This window comes from Brachyhypopomus gauderio, chromosome 13 (assembly GCF_052324685.1).
Source record: "Brachyhypopomus gauderio isolate BG-103 chromosome 13, BGAUD_0.2, whole genome shotgun sequence".
Classification (NCBI taxonomy): domain Eukaryota; kingdom Metazoa; phylum Chordata; class Actinopteri; order Gymnotiformes; family Hypopomidae; genus Brachyhypopomus; species Brachyhypopomus gauderio.
Genome location: NC_135223.1, coordinates 9,587,405 through 9,599,465, shown reverse-complemented (window position 1 = coordinate 9,599,465; position 12,061 = coordinate 9,587,405). Strand labels below are relative to the sequence as shown.

The following is a 12,061-nucleotide window of genomic DNA, read 5'->3' as shown; positions in this document are numbered from 1 at the left end:
TATAGAAACCTTTTCAACACATATATTTATGCACTGAACAGAAATACTGGTGGTGAAATACTATTTAATGTTATTTCAATATTTTTTAATGAAGTTAATGTAGATTTTGTTTGTTTCTGGTCTATTTCTGAATAGAGGAATCAGAGGTTCACAAGTCTGTAATTGTGAGCTGAAATGTAAAGTGACTCAAGGAAATTATTTTGCTAATATTTTTTGACTAAAATATGTAAAATATAGGTCATATTTTATTTTTGAAATTTAAAGTACATAAGACCTATATCGAAGGGTTCAAAGACATCTGGCTAAATGCAGCAGTGTTGTTTTTAAATGTTTTAATCTTCTGAGAAGCACAGGTGCTTCCTCACTCGTATTCCTCACTGAATGAAGTTACTGAATAATTCACAGTGTAGTTATGTAGAGGTGAACAAACACTGCAGCTGCAGTAATTTGTAACGTTTAATGATAAACATTCTGATTCATTTTTTAAGACTCTCCTCCAGGAAAGCTCAGCAGACACACCTTGTTACTGAACAAGTGCTTTATTTCCACACTGTAATACAGCTGCTGTGATCTCACATCTGTACATATGCATACACAAACAAATGAGCACTCACAAACATTCAAGGCATTAATAAACATATATAAAATGTACAAAGTTACGCAAGCATGTTTGAATTCATGATGTGTAATAAAATCATGAAGATTTAAGCACAGAAATGGGCAGACACACATTTGAGGACTGCAAGTGCTATGTGAACATTATTTACAAACATGTACCAAACATTTACTCCTTTCAAAAAGAAAGGTGGTTGCATTACATGAGCAAGATTACAGAAATGAATGAGAATCTATACAATATTTATACTTTTGTTTCAAATGATACTTTGATACTTTTAATAATGTGTACTCAGTCCACCACCTCACAAAAATACACATGTGCACAAGCATCCTTGCACACAGTTATACCTCCATTGACTCAGACTGATAATACAAAAAAAGGAACTTATCCACCTATTTAAAATAGAACCAGCATTCACGCTGTCAAATCAACGAGTTAAGGTTACCATACGTTAATTTCTTCTGAGAGCACGTTCACCAATCATTCCAGTTGAGTGTGTTTTGCTCTCTGCTGAAGTGCCCTTAGAGGACATTAACCTGATCTGCTATCATTTGAAATGAAGAGACAAAGAACATGAAATATTGCAGGACTTTTGACGGTTGTTTTGAGAGGCCCAACCAATGCTGAATATAGCCAACAACAACTACATGGTTCTCCTCAGTGACTCATTTACATCTTTTTTTTCCCCAAAGTGTCCATTCTCTGGTTAAAGCTGCAATATGCAGGGCTTAACATATGTGAAGACTGAGAATTCTGCTCAAACATCACACCTACTTTTAGACTGGAGCATAAGTGGCCAGATTTTCTGGCTAGCTTTGCCATCCAGAAACGACAGTGGAGTTGAAACTCACACTGACATGAAACCCATGTACTGTCATCAGGTTCCCATTTAAATGTAACAGACCATAGTAATGGAAAGAAAAAAACAAACAAACAAAAAAATATATTTTTCTTTTTTTTTTTTTTTAAGCTGTACGTAGCGAGTGCTGGTTTAAGTTACGCTGTTCATTGGTTAGATTAAGGGAGGCTACTGCAGCTGACCAAACGCACATGAGTGAATGAGGTCTTACAACTTAATAGAAAATGTCATTGTTCTATTTCACTATTTCCTACTGCCACTGGCTACCTTCACAGTGTGAAAAACTGGTTACCTACAAAGTTTCTCAGATAGAAAGAGAGACATCTGAGAAGTGTTTAAAGCTATAAGAGTCTATCCCGAGATATGAGGCTGACATTTGAGCAGAAAGCTGCACTTTCCCCTTTAATTCCAGTAGGCTGAGCCTTTATGGGACTCCTTTATTTGGGGTTGGTGGTGGGGTTTACAAAAAGCTCTGGTGACATGGTCTCCAGAGGGCGACAGTGGCTATCTCTCGCTGGTGTGGGAACAGAATCATCGCTGAGTCTTCAATATGGCTATTCCACCCTCCGCATCACTTGCGGAGGTCAAAGTGCATAGACAGCTCCATGGTTTTCTCCTCTCAATGTGGAGGTTGTTCAGCACACTCCTGCTCCAGGCACAGCGCTGTGTGATAGGGAATCAATAGGTTCCATTTAGGAGGGCCGAGAAGTCCTCAACGATCTGTGAAATACACGAAACAGTTCGGAGCTTAGCTGCTGGAAGAAAGGCCCTTTCCTGTAGGGGCAGAGGGGATGGTGGGGACATTTTAGCGTGTCTGTCCGCCTTAAACGCGCACAAATGAGCTTCACTCCAGCTTGGCCATGGGTGCTAGGGAAAACTCGAAGAAGGTCAAGGTGCTCTCATCACAGGCCTCCGCGGTCTGAAGCAATAAGCAAATGTCCATTAACACCCAAAAGAATCCCTGACAAAACCTCGATATAACCAAGCAGTTACTCTAAACCTTTACAAAAAAAGCCAAGAATGTCACAAAAGCTTCATCACTACAACCTGATTTGAAAATAAATGCAATAATGTATTTAAGGTTTAACAATGACTGACATTCTTCTGCATAACAAGTAAGACACAGAATAGTTCAGGCACATTGTGAGATTTGGAAAGCATAGTTTAGATCAGTACCTATTCAGAAATAGTCCAATGCTACATTCCCTTAGTTGCAGACAACCGAACTAAACTACTACATCATAAGTCAAAGTTAAAGGGAGACAGCTAATCAATGCGAGCTCATTACGGGTTAAGCCCTACTCAGACACTTAAAGACACAGTGACCAGCTTCAGGTCTGTGACTATGCAATCCTGAGGTAAAGAGGTCCTTTGCACAAACATCCCAAATAAAGACACTAAGGGCAAAAAAAAATATTTCACATTGGAATGTCTTTACAGGAAGAACAAGCTGCTAGCAATATGAAGATCTCTAGCGCAGCAGCATTTTTCCAGGACTTCCCACAGACCCCTACAGAACATGCTATAGACTCAAACGCTCTATAGACGTCTGCGGAGGTTTGGCTTGTTCCATGTCAGGCAGAGCTGCTCATACGATTTCCTGCACTATTGACCTGGATCCTAATCTTGACGTCAACTTCACCATCTCTTGGGTCATATACACTGTACGATCTTTTTCTCAAAAGGAGACCCCAAGAGTTCAGATGAAATTTGAAAATGAAAATGACATTTGGCTTTCAGAAACATTTGCAGCCATTCTCCAGTTGCTACTATGTACACGGGCCACGCTAGATACTGGTGCAGTACCACGAATGGGCAGCTCAGAGACAAATTTTTTTTTCTGGCCATACTTATAGCTGTAAACAGACTTCCTAGTCTTTAACAATATGCTTCAACCAGAATGATGACCAAATGGCTCTAGATGAATAATGTCTTGGTGACATTAGTCCAAGTTTCAGCATTTGGGTGTAGCAGTTTATGAGATTCACCCACTCTGCACATGACCAGAAACCTGACGCATGTTCAACAAAGTTCAAAACATTCCAACACTACTTCATATTACTGACTAATCACATCAGAGGAACCCTGACTTTCAGTACCATTGAGCCATGCTGGTTTTACATGTTACTTGTCATAGCTGAAAAAGAGCCAAACAACAGCTTAGCAGGAAACATAGGAAGATCAGGGTGAGATGAGGAATTACGTGTGGGAAATGTAAAGATGATTACACCGTTGAACATACGTCAGAGAGAAGTATATTGCTTCCAATTAGCATCATTCATACATAATGAATGAAAAATTAAACAACCGACTAGACTGAACATCGGAAGAGGAACAGAAGCATTGTGACCGATCTGTCGTAGAAAAGAAATCAAAGAGTTAACCTTGTTCCGCCATTACAGTCCAGAGCAAAGAAGCGCACATCGTAGCTCCAATCTGACTGTGTTGCATAAATGGGAAGGCAGTAGTATCTGACAAAGAGCCAGTCAATCAGTAAAACAAAGACGCAGGAGCTTCGGAGCCCTCTCTTTCTTCGTGAAACCGTGGCAACCCTTCGACTCTGTACCTAACGAGCGAAACATGCAGTGCCGCCCAGACGTGCGCCGGATCGATGCGAAAAAGGCCTTTCAGCTCGTTCCCAACGACGCCAAACAAACACTAACAAACACTAAACGCAATGTGGAATTTGCATGGGCGAAATGCGTGTGTGCGAGAGGGCTGTCGCAGGGGTGCAGAGCGGCGCGTCTGTCCTCGGAGCTTGGGGCGCTGCTGTCGGAGTGTTTGGGGGCTCGTCCGGGATGAGGCGAGTGTCTAGTGGATGGGGTTGATGTCTGCGTGGTGATTGGGAGCCGTGCTGGACGTGGTGATGGTGTTGTGCTGGATGACTTGCTGCTGGGTCACAGGGGTGGGGCTTCCTGCCGGACTGCTCTCCGGACCTGAGGAGCAGGAGGGTAGATCGGTTGATGCTGGTTCAGAACCACGGGTTCAAGCCCAAACATCTAAGCTCCCCAAAATAAGCATAAACTTAAATATTTTAACCTAGAAAAGAAATTAAGATGGACTAATGTGGACTAATGTGAAGCAATTCATTTAACACATATATGTGTGTCATGTGCATTACCAGGCAACCAACCCGGTAAAGTGACCTGTACTAGCACCTGTTGTGATGCCCCTTCTGCCCCTCCTGTCATCTCTTCCTTCTCTCAACTCAATGCTTCATTGGCCTCACAAGCATTGCATGCTACACTTAAAGAATGAAAATGTTTTCAGGTTATTGCACTTACAGAATGTACCTGTAAAACAGGTGTGCTTAATATGGGCACTAATCGTAGGTGTAAGGCAGGAGGTGATTCTAATAGTGGCTGGTAAACACATTTCGATTAACATTCAAATCATTAGTAACACTAGATAATAATCAATATGCCAAGAACTTTGCATTCTGAATACTTCCTGTCATTAACTCTAAACTGCCTTGTCATGTGTGAGCATTTCCCTGTTAATGTATTCTTGAATCTCAGTTTGCACCAGTCTACTTAAATGTACCAAAACTGTTTAAAAAACAAAACAAAGCATTTAAAATCTCCTAATGATAGGAGACACATCTCTAATACAGGAAATGGGAAATCAGATGCACATGACTTGTGGAACGCAAACATATAAGGATGGGTCTCGGTTTGAGGGAGATTTATCTCAAAGCCAAAGGCCAAACGTCACATCTGAGCAAAATCCTTTTGCCGTGCATGGGCCTTAAAAACAACCATAATTTCTTATTGTGTACAGGACTATCTGATTCCGGTAGCTGCAGCACAGAAAGCAGCCATAATGGAGTCTTTCAGTGATTGGGAAAATGAACGGGTTTGTCCTCTTAGAATGAGACCAGGGAGGAGCTGTCTGCATACATCTTGAAATGCCACAAGTATCCATATCAGTAGGTGTGGCCCTGCGGTGTGTGTGTATCTGTATCAAACATAGACTCAAATATAAACATCAGCCTTTATGCAGTGTCACCTCAGGCAGTGTGTCTGTGTGTATGTGTGTGTGTGTGTGTGTGTGTGTGTGTGTGTGTGTGTGTGTGTGTGTGTGTGTGTGTGTGTGTGTGTGTGTGTGTGTGTGAGAGAGAGAGAGAGAGAGAGAGAGAGCAGTACTCACTGAGGTAACCTTGCGACTCTTTTTGCATGGCCGTGATGGGACAGTCTTTGTGTGTGAGCAGGAGCTGTTTCAGCTGGGTGACCTCATTCTTCAACATGCTCACCTCATTCTGACAACAACAAGAACATCAAAGGCCACTTCAAGCACCCTTCAGAAAATTAGAAGGCAGCAAAGGGACAACAGTTTGCTGGCGTGTTAAATACAACCTTGTTACAGCACACTGCAAAAAGCTGATGATCTGTACACGGGTTGTTTACTGATACAGAGCTAAAAGGGCTTTATATCTCCAGACATTAGTGCCTATCAACATGCCCATTGCTTACAAGTTTAGCCAAAAAATTATATTACTCATTGTTGATTGCCTACTGTGGTTATAGAGTCTGGAATAACTATGTTTTAAAGTATTGTGCTTATTGCAGTACAGGGTGTCATAATGGTTCTGTCGATTCCATTACATTTACTCATGATGATTATAAAAGTTTTAGTTAGTACAGGCTAGGGAACAGACACCCTTCATAAAAGATGGCTGAGAGCAGTAGCGAACCGTGACCATAAAACCTGGGCCCGCTACCCACCCGAAATATTTTTGTTTTTCCTCTCCTAATAAACTGCAATAAAGAATAAAGAAAAAACCAAAAACCGAGATGACAGTAGCCTATAGCTTTAGAAGCGCAATAAACAATAACATTCGTACTAGATAACTTGTTAAGCAAAATAAGTTTCCAAACAAAATAAGGTTCACAGCTCCGTGGTTCTCGGAAGCGGAATATGTAAATATGTAAATGAGGACGTCAAAGGGATGAATCGAAACTAGATAGCGGCGGTAGGCTAACAGCTAGCGTTGCCACAGCGGGCGGAAATTATCATACAGTTAAGCCCGCCCACTAAGACGGCAGATTATGATTGGTCGATTTTACTGTCATTTGAAACTGGCATTGCGCTGAATTATAACTGCCAGGCCCTCTGTAAACGAACAGCGGGCATCACAGTCCTGATAGGGGGAGACACAGGCTCACTTAACCCCTCACCTTCCAACACAGATTGAATAGACACGGGTGAATAATTTATTTGCTTATATTTCTGTAATTGTTTAGATGTCGATTGTAAAACTGTAAGTAGATAAAATTAAATTGGATAATTATATATATATAATGTTTTAAGAATATTTTAGGCCCTCTGAGAGGGCGTAGAGGGCCCTGACAGTTCCCCACTGGCTGAGAGTCTCCTTTACAAAATCATAATAAGCATGCAAAATATGCATGTGGAGGCTGTGCAGTTAAAAACACACCCAGTAAACTCTAACAGCGATCATCTCGGGGTACTCATACTCCCTCCTACTATGAGTGGAGTGTTGTGGGGCACTCATACTCCCTCCTACTATGAGTGGAGTGTTGTGGGGCACTCATACTCCCTCATACTATGAGTGGAGTGTTGTGGGGCACTCATACTCCCTCCTACTATGAGTGGAGTGTTGTGGGGCACTCATACTCCCTCCTACTATGAGTGGAGTGTTGTGGGGCACTCGTACTCCCTCCTACTATGAGTGGGGTGTTGTTCACCAGAATCTAAGGTTCAAAGGACCTTATTCCAAGATCCTTTCACAGTTTCATGAATATTCCTTGGGATTAGGATTAGAACTGGAACCCTCTACAAATGTATGTAAATGTCAACAAATGTTTGCATTTACATACATTTATGCTGGCCAATGGCAGTGCAATTATCTACTAACTGTAACCTCTGTACAGTGTGGACTCCCATGGTGTTGTGTTTTACTGCCTTGCAACTCCACTCCAGCGCCTGGCCCTGGTTTCCCAGCAGGCCGGCGCCCTTTCCCCTCCCAGAGCCAGTTCTGTCTGAGCTCCATCTGCTACCTGTCTGCAGTGGCCTCAGCTGCCATCTCAGGAGAGTTTACAGGCTGTTGTAGCCTCTCCGCACTAAGACCTTGTGGAATATGAGAGCTTACGCCAAGTGGACCCTACACGACTTCACATGTGAAACTCGGGTTTCAAAACTTCAAATCGTATCAGAGGAATTGTTTGACTTTAGTTTGAATGGTTCAAAGAGTTCGTTGTGAGTTTTATTGCACTCTTTACCTCCAGCTCAATTTGTGGAAAAGACAGCGCTTACTGCTCCAATGGCTCCAGCCCATTCTTACTCCAAAGTTTCCTTTTATTTCTTTATTTCTTGTTTCTGCACACTGGAGTGAAGGAGGGATGGAGGGATGGGTCTTCCCGTCCGGCGGAGTGTGGGGCGTTGGGGGCGTGCGGAGGCGGGGCCGGGGGCGGGGCCGGGGGCGGGGCTCGTACCTGCAGCTGCATGTTGGTCTGCGTGAGCTCCTCGGCCTTCTTCTCCAGAGACATCACCCACACTTTCCTCTTCTGGCGGCAGCGGGTGGCAGCCGCGCGGTTCCGCTCCAGGAACTTGCGCCGCCGCTCGTCCGGGTCCTCGTCCACCACCCGCCTGCGGCGCCCCCCGCTGGTTGGCGGCGACTGGAGCGTCTGCGTGGGTTGCATCTGCTGGGCGGCCGGGGACAACTGGGATCAAAACAACGACAAACAAAATGGCGCTCAGTGGGCGTAGCTGCGTAAGGTCCTCAAGTCTGCCTTTGGCCGTCACCACGGCCCCGCCTCCTCTCGACCAGACGTCCTGGCCGCTGGCCAATCACCTGTCTAAAATCTCCACCTCAGGCCCGAAGCTCCGTGCTCCGTAGCCTCACGCTCATACCTCTCCAGCCTGTCTGGGAGGCTGCAGTAAAACAACACATGCTCTGTCCACGTGCCCCTGCAGCCCCATGATGGACGTGACTGTGTGTGAGAAACACCCCACCCTTCTAAAAGAGGTGTCGGGGCCCAGTTTTCCAACGCCCAGTCCCGCTCAGACTGGTGCTCGCAGACGTCCGGCAAAGCGGGCCTGCTACAAGCACCGTTCTGCCCACAAAAAAGCCCTTTGACGCGGACCTGGCAACGGCGGGTGCTTGCGGTCCTCAGATCGTCGCAGGCTGCGCTAGGGTGGTGGAAAACGCAGGGCCTCCGATGGGTGGTGTGGATACAGGGCCTCTTGTTTGGTTTAATAATTCACTGGAGGCAGAATTTCTGAATCACAAAGGCACATACTGACTAGAAAAATTCCACTGAGAGATCACTGCTGAGGTCAAGACCTGAAATTCTTTCTCTTTTTTTTACTATTAGACTTGGAAATACCAGAAATTCTGCATATCGGGGTACGGAAGTGGAACCCGGATGTTATTTTTCAGAATTGACACTATGTTCTAGTTTGCACATATCCAAAATCATGTCACTGCAGGCTTTTTGTTTTTAAAAAGAAATGTTTCCATGGTCTCCACCTAGTACTTGCTAATATAACCATGCATAAATGTGCAGCAGCAATAACCAAAGGTTTCAAAACCAAACCTCACCATGTACAAAACCTCACCAAACAAAACCTCGCCAAACAAAACCTCACCAAACAAAACCTCGCCAAACAAAACCTCATCAAACAAACCTCACCAAAACAAAATCTGACCACGTACAAAACTGTTAGCAGCTTTTGGCTGCCACTTCTCAGCGGCTTGTCATTGGATTAAAAAAAAGTGTTTTACTTGTAAAGCAATCTTGGGTTCCTCAGAGGCGCTAAATAAATATAAATATAATATAAATATAAATTCATTTATTCATTCATTCATGTTATCTTAGGGTATGACAGCTTTGATACAGCATGATCTAACGTAGCTCAGCTTTGTTTTATGAAATAGACCTTCTTCTCAGATCTCACTCTTCTTTCTCCAACTCGCAGTTCAAAACGCAGTTCAGTTCAGTGCAGCTCAAATCACGCCAGCTCAAATCAAATCACCTGACACTCAAACAGACAGTAACCAAACCCAGACCCCATTCCACCCAAGCTCATTCACCCCCTACCCACGTGAACCGACACAAACCCTCCCCTCCCCCCACTCCTGGTTACCTGGGAGGCAGCGGAATGTATAGGTGGGTGGGGTGACGTCTGGTGCCCGTGTGCAGGGTGAAGGTGGCCCGGGTGAGTGTTGGGGTGTCCGTGGCTCTGCGGGTGGTGGTGGGCGGTCTGGGAGTGGCTGTGGTGGTGGGCGTGGTGCGGGTAACCGTGGGGCGGCCCCTGCATGTGCTGGTGAGGGTGCGAGTGCAGGTGGTGGTGGCCGCCCTGCTCTTGCCGTGATGACATCATCTCCATCATGTGACCCATTGTGTTCATGTTTCCATTGGCGATGGGGCCCGGATGGTGAGCCAGTGCAGCTTTCAGTCTCTTTGGAGAAGAAGGAGAGAAAAGAGAGGTGTAACAATGGCTGGGGAGACACAGCAAGCGAGGGGTTAACACGATGGTTTTATTGTCTATCTTAGACAAGGACAAACAAACAAGCTCACGATGCAGCAAATAACATCTCTAACGGCCCTTGGAATGAGCAGGGTGGGCGTGGTCACTCTCTCAGGTGTAAGACGATGCGCACCTGTGGGCTTTAGTGAGAGTGCCTGATGGGAACAGGTGAAAGGAGATGTTGGAAATCAAAAGGCTCCAATGTAAAGCACTAAGAGGGTGCACCTGAGCTGCCGCACATAAAGTCATACTCATAAACTCAAACTCATCCTCATACGCAAAACCGGGAAGCCAAATAAAGCAATTTGGATGGCCCACTCGCTAATATTTACTCTCTGCGCTGTACTAATATATGCGCTCTTCGCTGCTGTTTACACCGCTCCTTACATGCGCGTAAACACACTCTTCCACCGTCTGTCGCCACACAGTGGGAGCCACGTCCCAGCAGGGCCCCGTCCCAACTGTCCCCCGTCCCAGCGGGGCCCCGTCCCAACTGTCCCCCATCCCGCAGGGCCCCGTCCCGCAGCGCTGTCCCGCCGCCTGTCCCTCGCACCCCCGTCCATCTCCTCCCCACCGCCGCGGACGTGTGGTCCACTTAAAGGGTTCGACCGGGCAGCCGGCCCTCGAGACGCTCACTCAAAGTGCCTGTGTTCAGGGCATGTTTACCCGCTGCCGCACTCTGGCCCGAGCTGTTTTTCTGGGCAGGCCCGTAAGACGGCTGAGGACTATTAGCAAGGAGCCCAGCCTCCCGCTGCCAAGACGCGGACGCTGGTGTGATCGGCCTGACAGCAAACAGAGGCAAAGGGAAGGAAAATAAAGAGCATCTATGTCTGCACACACTGCCCTGGTCTTTTAGGTTTGCGCTGGAAAAGTGGAAGTATTTTTAGAGTGTGTTGAGTCTACAGGCTGTGTGGTGTTTTCATTTAGGCTGCACAGGTAGAGCCATTTTCATAGGAAACTGATCTGAGGCGCGCTGAATTATAAAAACCCAACAGAGAAATAGGAATCTTAAGGAAAGAGGAAACAAACAAATATATCAAGTCTTTTATTTATAGTCATAGGTGCCAATAAAAGGTCCCTCAGAAAACCCCTCCCACTTCCATCAACGATGGCACTTCTTAAAAGGACCGCCAAAGAGAAAAAGACAACACAATTTCTTCATTTTTTAAGACACCGGCTTACGTCACACACCCCTCTTAGTAATCTCGTAGTATTCCTCCGCTGCCTACCTGTTCCGCCTTTCTCTCTCTCTGCCATTCTCCCTCCTTTTCTCTCTCTCTCTCCCTCCCACTCTCTTGCTGTCACTCCAGCTGCTGTCGGTCAGAGCCTGTGTCCATAACTGGGTGTCTGCAACAGGCAGCACACTGAGTCCTCCGGCCAAGAGCCACGTCCAGCTGGCCCACATCAGAACACAGCATCATTCGTCTGTCCATCCTCCCTTCCTCCCTTCCTCTCTGTGCTCCTCTCCTCCCTCTCACTCTCCAACTCCTCGATCACTCCCAATCTCTCACTCTCACTGGCCTCACCACTGCCTGCTCCGAGGAGGGGTGGATGTCAGGCAGAACCCTTTTTGAAAATGGCCGCCGTGCTCACGAAGGGTGGAATTTCATCTCCAGGGGTTGCAGCTCACTTTGGACAGGATACAAAAACACAACAGCACCGAATCAAAGTTTATACTGACCTGTAGGCTTTCAGACAGACCATGGTTGCTATTTACCAAAACAAACCCAAATCGAAACCCAAATGAATGATTCGTAGGGCTACTGATTACTGGCAAATGTTTCTCAGCCAGCCCAGGAAAGGCACCCTGCCCCTCTAGAGCTGTTTCCATTCCCACGCTTCTTAGAGCTGCCATCCACCATCTCCGCCTCCACGTGTTCCTCTCTAAGCTGCACCACCCACGCTTTTACCCTTGGCACCCACCCTTACTGATGCTTCACCACCAAACTCCACCAGCACTGCTGCAAGCCAAACATAGCATTCGCCATCGCCCCTCCCAACGCAAACTACACACTACACCCAGGACTCACAATTGTGAAAGAGCCCACAACAGCCTCTACCAGAGCACTTATAACCCACTTGAGGCAAAA

At 45.8% G+C, this 12,061-nt stretch overlaps 1 protein-coding gene across 4 annotated transcripts in view; it reads right to left on the bottom strand.

Moving 5' to 3' along the window:
- Nucleotides 1-526: 526 nt before the first annotated feature.
- creb5b (cAMP responsive element binding protein 5b) overlaps nt 527-12,061 on the bottom strand; it is a 48,459-nt gene continuing 36,924 nt past the window's right edge. For 2 of the 4 annotated variants that reach the window (XM_076970728.1, XM_076970729.1), the window contains exons 8-11: nt 9,588-9,902; nt 7,934-8,161; nt 5,628-5,736; nt 527-4,414 (exon numbers count right to left, since the gene is read on the bottom strand). In XM_076970728.1, the coding sequence (XP_076826843.1) occupies nt 4,290-4,414; nt 5,628-5,736; nt 7,934-8,161; nt 9,588-9,902 (777 nt within the window). In that variant the 3' untranslated portion in view covers nt 527-4,289. Of the gene's footprint in view, nt 4,415-4,636; nt 4,725-5,627; nt 5,737-7,933; nt 8,162-9,587; nt 9,903-12,061 lie in introns of those variants that run through there. The other 2 variants (XM_076970730.1, XM_076970731.1) reach the window with 2 other exon arrangements.